The sequence below is a fragment of the Chaetodon auriga genome, chromosome 15 (genome assembly GCF_051107435.1).
Source record: "Chaetodon auriga isolate fChaAug3 chromosome 15, fChaAug3.hap1, whole genome shotgun sequence".
NCBI classification, from domain to species: Eukaryota; Metazoa; Chordata; class Actinopteri; order Chaetodontiformes; family Chaetodontidae; genus Chaetodon; species Chaetodon auriga.
The window spans coordinates 14202100-14220255 of NC_135088.1; the positions used below are offsets into that span (position 1 = coordinate 14202100).

The 18156-nt window shown below is 43.1% G+C and overlaps 1 protein-coding gene across 10 annotated transcripts in view; it reads left to right on the plus strand.

Annotated features, from left to right (window-relative positions):
- Positions 1-17948, plus strand: part of dlg4a (discs, large homolog 4a (Drosophila)) — a 63387-nt gene extending 45439 nt beyond the window's left edge. For 5 of the 10 annotated variants that reach the window (XM_076750745.1, XM_076750747.1, XM_076750744.1 and 2 more), the window contains 19 exons: positions 3643-3696; positions 5043-5093; positions 5265-5389; positions 7862-8031; positions 8198-8334; positions 9157-9301; positions 9820-9955; positions 10107-10263; positions 10357-10459; positions 11019-11133; positions 12944-13132; positions 13322-13364; positions 13441-13471; positions 14149-14196; positions 14621-14722; positions 14932-15104; positions 15463-15575; positions 15689-15780; positions 16638-17948. In XM_076750745.1, the coding sequence (XP_076606860.1) occupies positions 3643-3696; positions 5043-5093; positions 5265-5389; positions 7862-8031; positions 8198-8334; positions 9157-9301; positions 9820-9955; positions 10107-10263; positions 10357-10459; positions 11019-11133; positions 12944-13132; positions 13322-13364; positions 13441-13471; positions 14149-14196; positions 14621-14722; positions 14932-15104; positions 15463-15575; positions 15689-15780; positions 16638-16744 (2091 nt within the window). In that variant the 3' untranslated portion in view covers positions 16745-17948. The remainder of the gene's footprint in view (positions 1-3642; positions 3697-5042; positions 5094-5264; positions 5390-7861; positions 8032-8197; positions 8335-9156; positions 9302-9819; positions 9956-10106; positions 10264-10356; positions 10460-11018; positions 11134-12943; positions 13133-13321; positions 13365-13440; positions 13472-14148; positions 14197-14620; positions 14723-14931; positions 15105-15462; positions 15576-15688; positions 15781-16637) is intronic. The other 5 variants (XM_076750746.1, XM_076750740.1, XM_076750743.1 and 2 more) reach the window with 4 other exon arrangements.
- The last annotated feature ends 208 nt before the right edge of the window (positions 17949-18156 follow it).

Genomic DNA, 18156 nt, shown 5'->3' on the forward strand with positions numbered 1-18156 from the left:
CTCTAATGGTGTGAAGGTGCATTTTCTTTCACTTAATATTCCAGCAAACAAGGAGCTGTGGGTGACCACCAGCTCCACACCCCCATCACCCCACACACATCCACATATGCCGTCACCTTTCCCTGCGTTCCACACATACATACGTGGGATTTAATAAGGACTCAATGAGTGAGCAATGTGCATAATTTGACATCCAAATTAACCTCTGTCACATGCTGCACCAAAACCCACACACAAGCATGGAGGCAGCCAAATCACCAGCCATTGAACACACAAAAAAATCACAGCGACACATCACAAAACACTTCATACAGGTCTTGTTCTATCATTTCCATTTTTTTAGCAGCCTTGCACAGCCCTAAGGTAAGGGCAGTCTGGAGCATATGGTGCTGTTATCTGTCTGTACCTCTTCCTCTCAGCAGGTTTTTTTTTTTGTATACACACTAAAATTGTGCAATACCCGTAATGCTTTTCGGCTGAATTGTTGCTGTCACTTCTCCCTTAACAAACACATACAAATTCATAGACTGACATTGCGTATATCAGCAGAGGTCATTATCAGGCTTTTATGTGTTAAAGGCTCTCCAGCTGCTGCAAGATGTGCAGGACATGCAGCGTTAAATGCATCGTCTAATGCAATCTTTGGTTTGTGTCCAGTGCCAGCCAACACGTGACATCATCCCCTCTGAAGATAGTGAGGTGTTCTTTGCACACTTAATCTCAACACGAAGGCAAAGACAGCAGTATTACTGGCATTATTTTTTAAATGTCCATCAGACTGCGAGCGACTGGTGTAGACAGAATAGGTTGTGAGCCTCAGATGAATGTGCATGTGAGCAGGTGCACGTGCACACGGCGGTATAGATTGATCAGATTAGCTGACAGTCTTCTGATTCACATATTCATGATGGAGAATGCACAGTACAGCGTGCAGCCACGGCTTTAACAGAGGCTGAACGGTCTCCAGTGCTAAACTGCCAATACTAACTCTATTTATTCAACTCTTAATGGAGAAAAGAAATTGATTTAAACACACTGCTTCACTCGTTTGACGCTCCGTTGCATGCCTCAGTACTGTGCAAGCTAGAATATTGATGTCTATTCTTTTATTCAGGAAATGATGAAATCACACGTCACACAAAACACTGTAAAATCTATGAATCCGTTTCTGCTGTTTTCTCTTTGAACATGCATATTCTGGCACTTATCTTGCTGCATCCAAATCCATCAAGAGTTAAAAGTCTGGCTGTGGATGGATGGGGGTGCTGCCTGTAGAGACATGGCAGAGGACGTGTTAGCTGAATAGGTGGTGCTAGGTGGGCAGGAGCAGCCAAACACTGTAAATCCTAACAACCCCGGCGTCGAAAGACTTGACAGAGCAGAGAGAGGGAGAGAGGGCTCTGTCAAAATCCCTGCAGGGGAACTGCCTGCTCTGAGCTTAGATTTCTGCTGGCTATACTCATTATTTCTGTCTCCAGATAAGGATGAATTTGACGTAATGTTCAGCAGCACGGCCCGTTGGACACAGCGACATGGTGAGGCTCTGCACAGGCGCTGCTATAATCGAACAGTGTGCAGTTGAAGTCGAGCTCTCGCATTTTGAGGGCTGGGGGAGAGTTCTACACTCGTGTGGATGAGGATCTTCTCTTTATAATGGCAGCTATAATTAGTGTCATTCAGCTTCATTTATAATGACAAAATGGGGCTTGGAGTATATAATGGTGTTGTGTAAGGAACAGGCTTTGACAGGCTGTAGCAGGGAATAATGTAGAGGAGTTTATGCTACTTAGCCTATGCTCATTGATAGATTAACTCTGCTGCACCACAAACTGCAGCCTCCACCATACAGTTGATTCAACAGCTCTCTAAAGATAGCATTTGTTTATAACACTGCATTAGTTTTAGCTAGGCATGCCTAATAAACTGGCAACTGAGTGTATAGAAATTCTACATAGTCGATGCAATAACAGTGAGAGTTTCTTCTCTGAGCTCCCATGACAATTTAAATCCCTTAGAGAGAATTAAAAAAAATAATAATAACATCTCATTTCTTCACATAAAGATCACTGGGCAAAGAAAGCGAAATTGTTTCCCTTAAAAGCTGAGGAAATGTGTTGAGCTTGGTTGTGGAGTTATTTGTGCGTGTCAGAGCTGTCAGGTCTGTGAAGGTCAGCGGGCTGACTTTATGCTGCTGTTTGCTGCTCTGTAAGCACTTTAGATGCACTGGGCCTTCCCCCATGCTAATCAGCGCGGTACACAGCAATGACAGAAGTAAATACAACAGTTTGGATGGGGGAGTCAGATGAATGCTCTCCAAAGAGGATTGTACGTAATGGTGTATGTACATCTTCCAACATCAGATACACTGATGATGAAAGGAAAACCTTGAAAGAAGCATGAAAGAATGAGAATATATTATAAAGAGACGGGATTAAAAGGAGAGGAATATGAAACGTGTGTGGAGGTTAACTCTCACGCTTTAGATGCGCTGACTGAAAAAAGTCCTGGTGGTTGAACACAAACCATATCAATGCCAAACACCCTGTCCTCTCATTGACTTGCTGTCTTTTCTGTATCACTTTGTTCTTGATGAATGGCTCGCTGGTGCGTTGCTTTACACTTTGAACAAACCATAATGTATGCAATTCTGGACAAAATCTTGATAAGAATAACTGACAATCGAGCAAGCTGACATTCCGCTCCTTGATGATAATTGGACTAACTGTGCTGTCTGTCACTGCCTTGCCACCAAGTTACCGTGTCTTCATCCTCCTCTTGAGTGTGCTGGGAGATTGCCGCCATGTGCTGCCACAGTGCCGCCGCACATGAGTCACTGAGAGGTTTGTCTTGAGACGACTGGTGGGCAGGAGGCAGATACCCGTGTCCACAGTATAGTCACTGGATATCCATTCACAGCATCAGTAATACATGCTAGGCTATAATTCAACCAGTAGCCAACCTTGGCATGCAGCAGTAAAGCTCATCAGAGGTGCTTCTCTGCGATGTAATTTCCTGTCATTAACCAAATAGCTCCTTAAATGGTGGTTACACCACCTTGAGACTGCAAGAAGTTATCTCTAAATTAAATAAAATATTTACAACGATGGTGGTCCATTACTTTTATTAACTAGTTCAAATGTAAGATTATGCTAAACTAGTTTTCACAGTTATACCACACTGACATATTTGCCATCATCCCCCAAATATTATCTCCAAATTTATTGAAAACTGGAAATGTTAGACTAAGTTCTAAAAAAAATCTATGTAAGTAATTAATAAGATTATTTCAGAAATGTTAACCCTGCTAAGTTTAACCAAACTACACGGACACAGGAAATGTCACATCATTGACCCATAAACCAAAAGACCAAGAGTTTGGACAAACCACGGGGGGCTGGCATGACTCTGTGTCCATCAGTGGATAATAACAAATGGCTCTCCAGCAGTGCTGTCTCACCTTTAGCAGAGTGCCAACCACAACAGGGCAGGAATACTGCTATCACAGCTACGAGCTAAAATGGCCATCAGTCTTTGCTGTGACTGTAGGTTTCAGGGATATACTGAGAGCTCATCCAGGAGCCGCCTCATCTTTGAGTTTCTGCCATTATTTCTTAATCATGTTCCTCCTCTCTCTGCCTCCAGGGAAATACTCCTCCAGTGGTGGTGAACACTGACACACTCGATGGCTCCCCATATGTAAGGATTATGTTTAATCTTCCCTTTATTGTATTATTATGTTAGGCTCGACCACATGACTGACTTTACTGCCTTCGTATTCAGTCTGTATTATCAGTAATTCCGTTCTTTTCCCAGCATCCAGGTAGGCCTTTGCTCACTGTTTTAATCTGAATGATAACAGTAATTAATTTGAGTCCTTGTTAATTAAAATGAGGTTTCTCCCTTTGATATACATTTGACAGAACGGAAAAATAATTTGATTCTTTAATGATGCCATTTCCAAAATGAAAGCAGTGAAACACCTTGAACATATTGTCAGGAATTGTAAGGGATTAGAAAACGAGGCTTCTCGGAGAAAAGCCTCCCATCGCAGACCAGTATTTTTGCACCACTACAGCACTAAGAAAAGTTGTTTTCTAGGTCAGCACCAAAACAGTGAAGTCTGAAGTTCTTTAAATTCCCTCTTCCTCTGGGACTTGTTTAATTGCAGAGGTAAAGCTGATGTGTAGCAGTTGTTCAGACAGAAGGCAAATTACACAAAAAGAACAGAGTTGCTATCATCAGCCATGTACCGCACTGGTCCACACTCAAATACTATGTCAAAGAGGAGCAGAACAATGTTGGATCAAATGTAGTGAACAGAACCTTCTGTTAAGGGATGCTTAATTAGAATTTGGTGGTGATGATGCTGTGTTCAGGAGCTGATGGGAAATCCCCCATCCAGAACTTCTGAGTCAGTGGATGAATAGCACATGATGATCAAGGCCAGAGGGCAGATGCTGCATCAACACTAGCTGACTTTAGGATAACGCACTTAATTTTCCTTATACATCATTTGTACAAACAGTTTAGAAAAAAAAAAATGTGTAATTGTTTGAACCACCAGTTCCCAAGCTGGGGTTCCAACGCCCACTAGGGGTCGCCAAAGCTTCACAGGGGGGATGAAGGCATCTCACAAGATAAAGGCAGTGAAGACCTACATAAGCTGCGTTCACAGAGCCCTTCTTTTTCTGCTTAACAGCCTGCTCCTGCATTAGAAACGAAGGCAGTTAAAATGATCAACGAGCAAACAGAACAGTGACCAAGCAGCAGGGAGATGTTCGCAGGAAATAATCTACTCATTTTACACAAACGTCCTTCAGTTATTGCATTCACTATTCAGGGTAATTATATTGTTCTATACTGTTATTGTTATGCACTGAATGTAATCCATAAAATATGTCACTTAGCCAGGGGTCATTACTCAATGACAGAAATCAGGCCCCTTAAGGAAGATACTGGGAACCACTGGTTTGGAAAGAAAAAGCCTTGAAATCAAGTTTTCTCAAAATTACCCTCTGTAAACTAACATCCCTCTGTGACAGGTGAATGGGACAGAAGGGGAAATCGAGTATGAGGAGATCACGCTGGAGAGAGTGAGTCTGAGAAAGTGATCTTTAAAATCTGATTTTAGACATATTTACATGCTTACTCCTCTGCAGCTCTATCGTATCTATCATTGCTGGCATGTCTCCGCTCTCTAAAGCCACGGCCGAATGCCCCTGGTGCAAACCGTAATGCGTTCCTGTTCGGATTTGCTCCTGCAGGGTAACTCAGGCCTTGGCTTCAGCATAGCGGGAGGAACAGACAACCCTCATGTGGGCGACGACCCCAGCATCTTCATCACCAAAATCATACCTGGAGGAGCGGCGGCTCAGGATGGACGGCTGAGGTGAAACACGCACATATGTTACAGAAAACACTAAGCCGGCCCCCTTGCATGCATCCATCTTCCCACAGTCCAGAAATCAAAAACCAGACGACTCAGAAATGCTGGTCTACAGTCTCCATTTTCTTTCTTGCATTCACTGATGCAGACAACTTGCTACCTGCAAACACACTCAGAGGAGAGACACAGCCTAAGTAGAACCGCACATCATTCTAAGCCCAAAGTGTTGTACCACCATTCACCGTCCGGCCCGTTCAGCATCAAAGTTACATCAGAGAAGACCTGCCTGTTTAATTCAAGGTCTGAATGCCTCAACCCAACATCCTCTACTACTTTTACAGGTCTTCAAACTACTCCACTTGCTTTTCCTAGATCTAAAATGAGTAAAAGGCAGTGTTTCCATATGTTAAAAGAGGTCCTATTGCAAGCACATGAATGGTAAGAAAAAACAAAAAAGGTTTTACCATCATTAAATAAAACTCCATGATCTCACTGTAAGTATTTAATATTAAAAGAATAAAATCTGTGGAATAGCAGCAGCAACATATTTTAGATCAAATATTGCAGACATTAATTGTATAATATAGAACATAAATTTATGCCTCATCAATAAACTGTGGCCTGTGGCACCTTAAATTAAAGTTCAGGAGGATCAAATTATAAAGGAACACGCTGCAAGAATATTTAATAATATCACGTTTGCTTTCCCACCTTCATAAGAGGCTGTAGTGCAGTGTTTGCCTTTCTTAGTAAAAAAGAGCACTTTGTGAGCCATTTTCTCGATTACACTGCAATAAATAAGCTATGCACAGACACATCCTTCTACCTCTTTACCGCTGACCCATAAACGTCCATCTGGAACGACTTTAAAGAGAATTTAAAGCAAGCCTGAAGAAAACGCTTATATTTGCCTAAATGCAGTTTTTTTTTTTTCTTTTTTTTCCTTGGGCTTAACTGTACGTTATGATCAACTTATCTCAAATATCTTGAGGAACATACTATGACTTCTCCTAGGATCTAAAAAGTGGAATTCTTTTAAAACCTTACCAAAAATGCCATTTATGGGTGTAAAATTCACGCTGCTTTCAGATGGTTTACAGTCTCTATTTGATGATTCAACCACAAAAAAAGCTGTCTGGGTCATTATTCCACAGTGAGTGATTCAACGGCCCTGATGATGTATTTGAAAAATCCTTGAAAATCAGAAAAAAAAAGAGCTGTGTGAGGTTCATGAGAGTGCGGTTTAATAGCGCTGAGTTGGACCATTTCACCCAGTATGTACATAATCTGTTCTTCTTATCTTAATAAAGGCTGTGTGTAAAATCCTATGCCAGACTACTGTTACTGTAGGACAAAAATGTGCTCCTCTCTACATGCAAAGAGTATATAACAATGCCTCAGAAACAATATGCAGCTAGGACTGTGTAAAATCCTGCAGCACTGGGTCCTTATGGCGACAGCTGTAGTGATGTCTCTCAGTTCAATCAGGAGAGACATAATTGAAAGAGAGGCTTAAGAGTAATTTAAAAAAACTGACATAGTGTGCACAATAGGAGAAGTTCAAGATATATGCAAGTCTTCTGCAATTAGACCCCACTGAGATGTCATCATTTTAAGAGGGCAGTTATGACATGAGCTGTGCAGGAATATCCCGCCCCGGCGGAGTCCACTCTAGTTAGTGGTGGTGAAGAGGTGAAGAGCAATGGACGAATATCTGGATGGATGCCAATGCCCAATAGCCCTATGTCCAGTGGAACAGGACAAATGGATGCAGGTTGTGATGAAAACTGCACAGCATGGACAGAGCAGAGAAAGGAGTGTCTCACAGAGGTCTGATTGGTTAACGGAAAGAGTGAACGCCCTCAGCTGGTTGATTGAGTTGGAAGCGGAAAAAAGGCAAGAAAGAGAGAACAAATGTAAACAGAGCGGGCATGGAGATAGTCCTCCTGAATGAACTCTCGCTAAGCTTCATTCTATAAAATTCTTGCAGCCCTCAAGAATTATTTCAGTCTTACAAAATTTTACACACTACAGTTTTCTTGGCTGTAAAAATCAATTTTAAACACATGAATGGAATAGTGATAAGTAGGGTTTTCAGGCCCTCGGAGGAAGAATGCCTGCGTCTGAAAATAGCTATTTCATCAAAATCTTCTTGCCTGAAAATCAGCTTGTGTTCTGCACACAGGCTGTCACTTGCACTTTACGTATCAACTCTTCATCATTTTCAAAATCAGTTACCACAAAGAGAGTTCTGCTGCAGCTAACCTTCCTGCTAAATCAATAGCAGAAGGGTTTCTGCCCTCTTTAATATTGTATACTGAAACTTGGGAGAAAAGGCCAGATGTCTGGGCTGAAACAGGATCCCTGATGCAGCTGGAGACTGACTGCTCCTGACCTCTTCTGGTGGAGGATTACACCTGATTTCCTCACCAAAACAAAACCTCATGCTGTCTTTTCCCTCTCTCTGTTTCTTAGCGTGAACGACTGCATCTTATTTGTGAATGATGTTGATGTAAGGGAGGTGACACACAGCCAAGCTGTGGAGGCTCTTAAGGAGGCAGGTGCTATCGTCCGCCTCTATGTTCTCCGCAGAAAACCAGCAGCGGAGAAAGTCACTGAAATCAAACTCATCAAAGGGCCTAAAGGTATGTGGAACTGTGGACTGGTGTACAGCATCAACGCTTTTGTGTGGGCTGAAGGATCCTTTATACCCAGCTAAGCTGTGCCCTCTGGATTTAGCAAATCTGCTGTGTGTTAACCCATCCCTCTGATGCTCACTCTCTGCCTCTCCCGTCTCTCCCCTTTTCTCAGGATTAGGTTTCAGCATTGCTGGAGGGGTGGGAAACCAGCACATACCAGGAGATAACAGTATCTATGTCACCAAGATCATTGAAGGCGGCGCGGCTCATAAAGATGGGCGTCTGCAGATCGGGGACAAGATCTTAGCGGTTGGTCACTCTAGTGTAATAACAGCTAGCGTGCAGAGATACGTGCCCACACAAATACACACCATTGATAGCCGCAGACTCTCACCTTCTGAGCACACAGTCACACACAGGCACACACAGACATTTGCATAGCATTGATGTATCAAGTGCCAAGATATATTACAGCTGTAATTTCCATGGCCTGAAATTACTGCCATTAACATGCTAATAGATGTGTAGGATGGGACAATTGTTAAACTGTAGTATTGCCACAATGCATCTCAAGCAGCATTGCTGCCATCTGCTGGAGGACACTGTAACACAGCAGCTGATGGCGAGCTCAACACCAGCAACCTCAAAATGGTGCTTGGTTTCTGCTAAATGGTGTCTGAGCAAGTGCTTTGCTTCTAAATGGGATAAGACAGCATGCTTCTGCTCATTATGAACCTGTTCAGAAATATATTTACCATTAATGGCTATATCAAGTCACAAGAAATAATGCTGTTTTTTTACAATATTCTTGACACAGTGCTAGTTAAGGGTGGGAATTTGCATATTTCCTTTTGATTTAAATTGAGATCTGTGTTATAACACATAAGATGAAGATGATTATTCTAGTATTTAAAATTGACATTCTTAGCAGACTTTCATTGCAAAAATTTTGCTGCTAAATGTTGATCTAAGGTTGATCTGTTGGTGTTGTCTCTCGACGTAAATGTACGTGCATGTGTGTCAGTATGAGATGAGGGACTCACCGTTCCGAGCAGCTCCATGTAACACTGAGCCTTGCAGTCTGCAGTCGGTGATCCTGATCGTGTGTCTCTGCTTGTCGTCATCAATCAGGTGAACAACGTGTGTCTGGAAGATGTGATGCATGAGGATGCGGTGGGGGCTCTGAAGAACACAGCCGAGGTGGTGTACCTCAGGGTGGCCAAGCCCAACAACCTGTTCCTGACCAACTCCTACAACCCCCCAGACCTCACCAGCAGTAAGCCCCTCTCTGATGACTGGCACATTGAGTTGTGCTCAGTGTGCTTAGCTGAAATCAGGCCAGAAAACAGACACCAAATGTCTCGCCTTTAAGCATTTCTAAGAATGTACACACACAAAAATGAGCGATTTTTCTTCAGCCTTGTGAAGGAGTCAAAAAATGGAGTGGAGGGAATAGCTTTTCTTTCTCAGTCACTGAAGATGACTGTGGGAATGCTGTGAAAACTCAAAGCCGAGGTGCACAGGTTCAGGGTTTTGTTCTTTCATCCTCACAGAAACTTTCCTTGACCTCGTGCTGCCGCTTGATGAAAATCTGCCCTTATAACAAAAAATCTGAGCATGCAGTACTTTTTGCGATGGGCTTTCATGAGATGATTACAGAGAATTTCTCACATTGAACACGCACAAAAAAAAAGGCAGAGCCAGAAGTTTGAGCTGCATTAAGATGTTACAAACCTGTGTACAACACCTGCCTGGTACGTTATACTGCTTTTGGTTTTGTGTGTATTTTTCCAGCATATTCCCATATGGATACCGAACTCAGCCACCCCAACTATCTTGGGTCAGATTACCCACAAGCCCTCACTCCCACCTCACCTAGTCGGTTTTCTCCCGTTCTGCATGGCATGATGGGAGATGATGAGATTCCCAGGTGAGCAGTGATCCTTCAGCTAAACATCATATACTGCGTACTGGCTTAGTACTTAGCAGTAGTAGGTGTAGCAGTATTACTGTTTGTGTTGTGAATTGTATTACTGAAAGCATGACTGTTGCCTTTCTCCTCTCCTCCATCTCTCTTCCAGGGAGCCTCGCAGAGTTTTGATCCACCGAGGCTCCACAGGTCTGGGATTCAACATTGTTGGAGGAGAGGACGGAGAGGGAATCTTCATCTCTTTCATCTTGGCTGGGGGGCCAGCTGACCTCAGCGGAGAGCTGCACAAGGGCGATCAGATCCTCAGCGTAAAGACACTCTTATCTTCGTAAAGTTCTGGCACACACAATAATGCATTGACTCAGTTGTGGTCATTTACGGTCATGCTGTGTGTGCGTCAGGTGAACGGCGTGGACCTGCGTATGGCCACACACGAGCAGGCAGCTGCAGCACTGAAGAATGCTGGCCAGACAGTGACCATCATCGCTCAGTACAGACCCGATGGTAAAGCCACAACAGTCACACATAGCAAGCCCTCAAACACAAATGTCCCCTTTCTTATATTGTACAAAGTAAATTAGTCTCATAAAGTGTCGTCATGCTTTTTTTTAATTTTAAATAATAAATAAGAATTTCAAATCCACATTTAAAATTAACTGCACATCTACTTTTTCCAAGATTTTTTAATGGAGCCCCATTTGAAGAGTGACAGCAGAGTCCCATTTGTCTGTGTGTTTGTGTTGTTTGTTAGCAGAATATTTCAAAAACAGACTATTTCAAAAACATAAAATGGGATTGAAATTAGGGCAAAGAAACACAGTGTTCGCTAGTAATTTCTTAATTACTGCTGGAAACAAACAGAATTCAACGACACAGCAGTCCCTGGCCTCATGTACCCTGACATAAAAATCATTCAAATTAGTTCTATACAGTGAGGTAGTCAGATTTTTAATTAGATCAGTCCTCAGAGGAGCAGAGAAAACGTGGTATTTGTGCATCTCTATCAATTCTTTTCATAGGCCAAAGGATCTTTACTGTATGCACTTGTATGTCTCTGTTTCAGAGTACAGCCGTTTTGAGGCCAAGATCCATGACTTGAGGGAACAGCTGATGAACAGCAGCATGGGCTCTGGGACCACGACGCTAAGGAGCAACCCAAAGAGAGGCTTCTACATCAGGTCTCACACATAAAGTAGAAATAGTACCACTGGTACAGTTTTACACAGATCAAACTGTCTCCAAGATAAGGCCTTTAGCTTAATGATGCACAGCTAATGGGCTACAGTAATTGTGATTACATTTCTACATTTGCAGTTTGTCTATTTCAAAGAATTAAAAATATGTAGGTTTGGTTTAATTTAATGCAGATTCTAATGAGATGGTGTTTTGACTGATTAGAGAATCAGCTTGTTAGGTAATGTTAATAATCTTGATGCAAACGCATCTAAATTTGCACACCAGCCAACATTGTTCAGCATATTTAGCCAAAACAAATGTTGGTGCTATGCTTCAATGCAGCTGTTTTAGGTCCAGAGGACTTTATATGTGACATTTCTGAACTGTTCTGCACTTAGAAGACTGAATCTTTTGTAGCATCATTGTCATATAATTAGTCATAATTTGAGCAAAGCCAGTCATCCACTAAAGCGCTGTTATGGTGCCAACTGTTGTTTTTAAAATGATAAAGTTGGTGTTGGTGCAAAGCCTTTGTAGAGCTGAAATGTAGTTAGAATATGATTCACAGTCATCAGAGGGAATTTGCTTATTACTATTGAACTATATGCCATGGCAAGCTAGTATCGACTTTGTTCTTAAGAAACCATGTTTATCCCTTAATTACTGGAGCAGTAATGCACTGCAGACCATACGAAGCTGCACAAGTCAGAGAAGCTCTGGAGTTGTGTGAGTGGACGCCAGAACAGAGAGATAAACTGACAATACGAGGCACCATGTACGAGAAACAATACGTCAGGTACACTACAGGAGAGGAAAACAAACGTGTGCAATTTCAAATATTGTCTGAAGCCGGCTGTGTGGGTAAACTGGCACTCCAGTTCAATCAAAACGTCCTCTGAGCTAAGCAGTTCGCTGCCTCTTAAAAGTCAATAAGTACGGTTTTATACATTTTAGCCTTTTCTATATTTTTATTTCTTAATCAGGTCAAGATTCATGTCTTAGCTTATGCTGGCTCGTGGCTTAAGACTTTTAGTAAAAGGTACAAACTGAAAAGGAATAGATAACACAAATTTACATAATGTGGTAAGCCTGTCTCAGAGCTAAACTGCTAGGTTACACAGTCCAACAAAAACTGAAGACGCCATGTACCACAGTATGACTCATGGTGGCTTTGAGTGTCAAGCAGATTCAAGGCATTCACTACGTCCTCGAGTTAAGATTTCCTGTGCCTCACATACAAAAATAAGACATCATCATGTGCAAACTATACCTCAGTTACACCGTAAGCACGTGTAAGGCACATGTTACACACAGGATGGTGGCTGCAGCCATATTGTTGCAAGAGGGCCCAGCCATGGTCCCGTGTGTAAATACAGTGAGTCTGAATGGCTGGATGACAGAAGCACCCATGAAAGCCATTGTGTGCTGATGAAAGCTGGAACAGAAACAACGGCAGGGCAGGTGAGCTTCTCAGCAACAGTTCAGCAGAATTCACACCACTGTCAGGTGTGTGTAAAGTCACAAAAACATGACTTATGCCAAGGAGACGCAAGAGCAATCTAAAACTGTTTTGTATAAATCAAAGATGGCACAGAATTTCCTCTCGCTCAGTTACTGGAGTCCTGCACTGACACACAGCGCTCAATGCTGCCACTGGTGGCCGAAAACAATGGTACAATTATACTAATGGAGCAGGATGCCCCCTGCATGTTTTCTTAGCTGCTGTAAATCATACGACTGTTCATGATATTGTTTAAAGGTATTTGAAAGGGTTTTTGTGAAGTGACTGATCTGAATTCTTTTATCACTCAGGGCTCTTTTTGACTATGACAAGACTGCAGACTGTGGCTTCCTCAGTCAGGCACTGGGCTTCAAGTTTGGGGATGTGCTGCATGTGCTTGACTGTGGAGACGAGGAGTGGTGGCAGGCCCGTAAGGTCAGCCCTCAGAATGAGGCTGAGGAGGTCGGTTTCATCCCCAGCAAGCACAGGTCAGACACACTGTGAGTGAGCACGGGAGGGATTATCGATCTTACATAGAGTTTCACCGTTCCTAAATACCCTGATCAAACAAAATACGTGCACAGGTTTATTAGGTAACAAACTACGTGTAATTTATCGAAAAAACATAGTAGCTTGACTGGTGTGTCTCCATCATGTAATGTGTTTATTCTCCATTCTTGTCTCCACAGGGTGGAAAGAAAAGAGTGGTCTCGTGTTAACACCAAAGAGAGGGTGAGTTAATTCACCGGAGCTGTTTGAGTCAAACTGTTTCCCAGTGTGTAAATCTCTGCCTTCGTTTCTGTTGCAGGACCATGGTCGAGACAGCTTGAGCACTCAAGGTAATTACAGTGAAGCATAAATATACCGTGTATTGACACTGCAAGCTGCCATTTACACGTTACGGACTTCAGCTGATTACAGTTAACACTGCAGTAATGGGCAGGAGGACACAGCAACATGATTTGCTGACACACGCACAAACAATATCTTAATGTACTTTTTTTTAAACGCGCTTCATGTAAATGTTTATTTATGTAAATAGCAACCACACACAGATTCTCATTTTGTGTATCCACATGAAGATTAATGCCTGAGCTGAAGGTGCAAGTGGCAGCATCTCCTGCAAACGTGTTAACTGCCAATAACTGCAGGCACAGAGCAGTCCCTTTACCCTACTCTTTGGCACTGCATTTGTCATCTCCAAATGCCTCACTGCCAATTTGTGGACATTAGACGCACTGCCAAATACAAACACAAGCAGTGTTCATTCACATTTTCTTCCAGACTGCAGTCCAAAGCACACCTCACCTCCAGCAGAGTCACATGATTACTGCTCTTTTCAGTAATGGCATCTGATGTGTTAGCTGCGACATTTCAAAATTCATCACGTTCAGTACTACACCGAAATACAGGCACGCACACACATACACACACACACACAGAGAACCATAAACCTAAATGTCATTTATAATGGTAAAAAGAAATTTAGCTGTATCCTTCTATGTTCTGTCACCAGGGAGAGATAAAACCTCACACAGTTATGAGACAGTCACCCAGGTGGAAGGTAAGCTCATAAAGGAAGTGCATTATTTAAAGGACCGCAATGTTGGATTTAGTGGCATCTAGTGGAGAGGTTGCAGACTGCAACCAACCGAATACTCCTCGCCTCACCCCTCTCCTTCCAAGCATGCAGGAGAACCTACGGTGGCTGCAACAAATGCAAAAAATGTGAAAGATGCTCTGTAGAGTCAGTTTGTCCATTCTGGGCTGCGGTAGAAAACATGGCAGACTCTGTGGAAGATATAAAGAGCTCTTTCAAAGTGGACAAAAACACAGTGACTCTTATTTTGAGGTGATTCTGCACTAATAAAACCATGTCCTATATTCTGCCAGTAGATCCCTCTAAATCTTACACACTGGTCCTTGAAGGCTTTCATATTAGTTTTTTGTCCCTTTCTGAATGCTCTCTTTCTATTCTCTTCGTCAAGTTCATTATGCGAGGCCCATCATCATTCTGGGTCCAGTGAAAGACAGAATAAATGATGACCTGTTGTCCGAGTTCCCTGACAAGTTTGGATCTTGCGTCCCACGTAAGTAATGACGCTGCCAGTCACAGAGACCTGATCCGCTCCCTGGCTTCAATTTTATGTCACTGCTGCCATCTGCAGCCATTTTCGGGTGATGTCTGCATAATACATCCCTCCCAGAGCAGTCATTGATTACAATGAAAGAGATTGAAGAGATGCAAAGTGGTATGAGCGTATGTGCTGGTTTTATTGTTTTGTTCTCTGCCTGACAGACACCACGCGGCCCAAGAGGGAGTACGAGGTGGATGGACGGGACTATCACTTTGTGTCGTCACGTGAACAGATGGAGAAGGACATCCAGAGCCATCGGTTCATCGAGGCGGGCCAGTACAACAGTCACCTGTATGGCACCAGCGTCCAGAGCGTCCGCGAGGTGGCTGAGCAGGTGCGCAGCAGCATGTTGTACCAGGAAATAAGAATTAATAGCAATGATGAAGTTCTCCATGTGTTTTTCTAATCCTTAAATACTTCTGTTAATTACTGTTTGTACTAAAATTGTAAGATTAGCCACAAGAATAATATTTGAATTCATCAGCGATCGAAAATACTTTTCATTTGAGTCATATGTTCCAAATGTTTTGTAAAATCCATTCCCCATTAGAGAAAGGTTTAAGCAATGAGCCTCAACCTCTCATGGTTTGTTGCCTAATTAAATGACTAAATTTACCAGAAGTAATTACTAACAGAACAGGCTGTATCTATTAATCCTCATCATTTCTTTCCCTGCATGTGTGCGCGAGTAGCAGGGGAAACACTGCATCCTGGATGTATCGGCCAATGCCGTGCGCAGACTACAAGCAGCTCAGCTCCATCCCATCGCCATCTTTGTCCGGCCCAAGTCACTGGAGAATGTGCTGTATGTGCTGTTCTTCGTGCATTTTTATTTATTTCGTTAACAGACAGTGAATATGCTGTGCTTCGTGAACATTTGTGTTGTAATATTTTGGTGTTTGATGATGATGTTAACAGAGAGATCAACACTCGCCTGACCGAGGAGCAGGCCAGGAAAGGAATGGACCGAGCCCTCAAACTAGAACAAGACTTCCTAGAGTGTTTCTCAGGTAAGAGTTTCTAAGTAGCAAACTGGTATCTTGCGCTGTACGCACATCTTGCATACTTACTTGTGGATCTGAGTTTGGTTTCTTTCAGCTCCAGATGGTATGGTGAGCTAATACAAATGTGTTTGCTCTCCACTGTACTTATTATCTATTTGATGTGGAGTGGTGATCATCAAAATCCTCAAAGCTTTTAGAAACAGCAGCTTGTCCATGTTTTTGGTCTACTGCTGGTGCTCATGTGGGCCCCTCAGATGGTGATAAGAAGAGCTTTTTTTCCTCTCTTTTTATTGGTTAATGCCAACAAATGGCAATGATAAAACAGCCCCCCTACACACACACACACACACACACACACACACACACACACACACACACACACACACACACATACAAAGATGAACTTCGCTTTCGTGTTCCTGGCACAACTGAATGAGTTAGATGAGAAAATGAGTGCCTTCTGGGAGGACTCGGGGCATTTTAACATTTAAGAGACGCATTTGGGGCAAATCACAGCAGTCGGCAGAATACGAATGTTAGGTTTCCTCACAAATTCAGCGCTGTCTACAATTTACAATAAATCGAAACAGCTGCTGCATGTGACATTTTATCAAGCACTGAAAGAATGTGTGTGAGACTGAATAAATATGTGTATGTTTTGTAGAATACATACATAATGGAAATTAACATCACAATTTCATTTTGATTTGATAAGCATCCTCCTTTCCTCTGTCTCTCTCTTTCTCCCCCCTAATGATCCCATTTTTTCTGCTTCTCTTCTCTCTCTGCTTGCCACTGTCGGTGCCATTTTTCTTCCTCCATCCCTCCTTGTTTGCTCTCACACATCCTGCGTCCGGCTGCAGCTGTGGTGGAAGGGGACAGCTTTGAAGAGGTCTATCACAAAGTAAAGACAGTGATCGAGGAGCAATCAGGGCCTTACATCTGGATCCCCACTCGGGAGAGGCTGTGATGCTGCACCCGCCCGACCGCCCCCTTCCTCACAACCACCGTCCGACACCACCCTTCACCCTCACAGCCAAGCCAGCCTCGCCTGCCTGTCTGTCCTCCAGCAAAGTCAGTGCTTAGGCAATCACTGAGAAAGACACAGAGAGACAAATGCATACTAAGACAAACACAGAGACAAACACAGGAAGTGACACAGTGAGGCAAAGAACGATACCAAAAAAAGAGACTCTGAGACAGATGTGAACACAGACGTGTAATTAGACTGAGAAAGAGACTGAGAGAAAGGACTTAATCAGTATTCCACTTTAATGAGGCAGGGTATTGAGGCCCTGTTCACACTTACCATTAAAATGCATCTCGGCCACAAGTGGACAGCTCCAAATACAGCTGTGACTGCACCCAAAACTGGGCACGCAAACGTTCCAAACACAGTTGATTTAGCGCTGCCAAACGACTTAGTGTGTAATGTGTGCTTTTTCTGTTTAGATGCAGTTGCAGCTTCCCAACAGAAAAAAAAAGCAAATGGGAAGTGAAATCCAATTACAAGTGATTACTGGAGAGATTTCGGATGCATTCTGATGCCAGGTGTGAACTGCAGTCCGTGTCGTCTGGATCGCCACGCAGTCTGGATAGAGCTGGACACAAGACATTAGGTCTGAACAGAGCTTGAAAGAGGGTGACCCAGGAGGGACGGACCCTGAGGTGGTATTAAGACCACCTCACCCTCCTCACCTCCTCTCAAGTCTCAGTCCCCCGCTGAACACCTCCATGCGCCTATATCTGACACGGAGGTGCCCAAAAAGACACTGGCCCCTCTTTTTATATCACCTCTTGGCTTTCTCTCCTCCTCCTCCTCCTGTCAGCTCTGCCTTGTTTCAGGACAGGAAAGGGGGAAGACTAAGAGCGGGGCGCCCTCATCCTGCTGAGTCCCTCTTGATGAGGAGTCTTTTTCTCGGCAAAGAGTCCTTTTTCTTGTGAATCTCCTCTTGGTTCTGAGCGTGAACTCAGAATAACACCTCAGTGACCAAGACTGACGTTTGCTCAATCACCCAATGTTGAATACTGCGAGGCATTATTTAAAGGCAGTTCAAATAATTATAATGATAAAAGCTCATATGCTGAATTTGTGCATGCATCCTCAAAGACAATGGAGACAAAAACAATGGGAAAATCGGACTAAAAAAAAAAGGAAAAAAAAAAAAAAGAAAGGCGAGGGAGTAGGGTGTGTTCTCCTTCTCCACCTCTTTATTGTGGAGAAGTTTTTTAGCAGGTCTCATGAAGGAAAAAGACGAGAGAGACATGAGTCCTGAGTAGATGCTCTGACATACAGTTTAGCCTCTGCTCTCTTACACACACACACCCACGCACCCACACACAAACACGCCCACACACTCTCACACCCATCCACCAGCACAC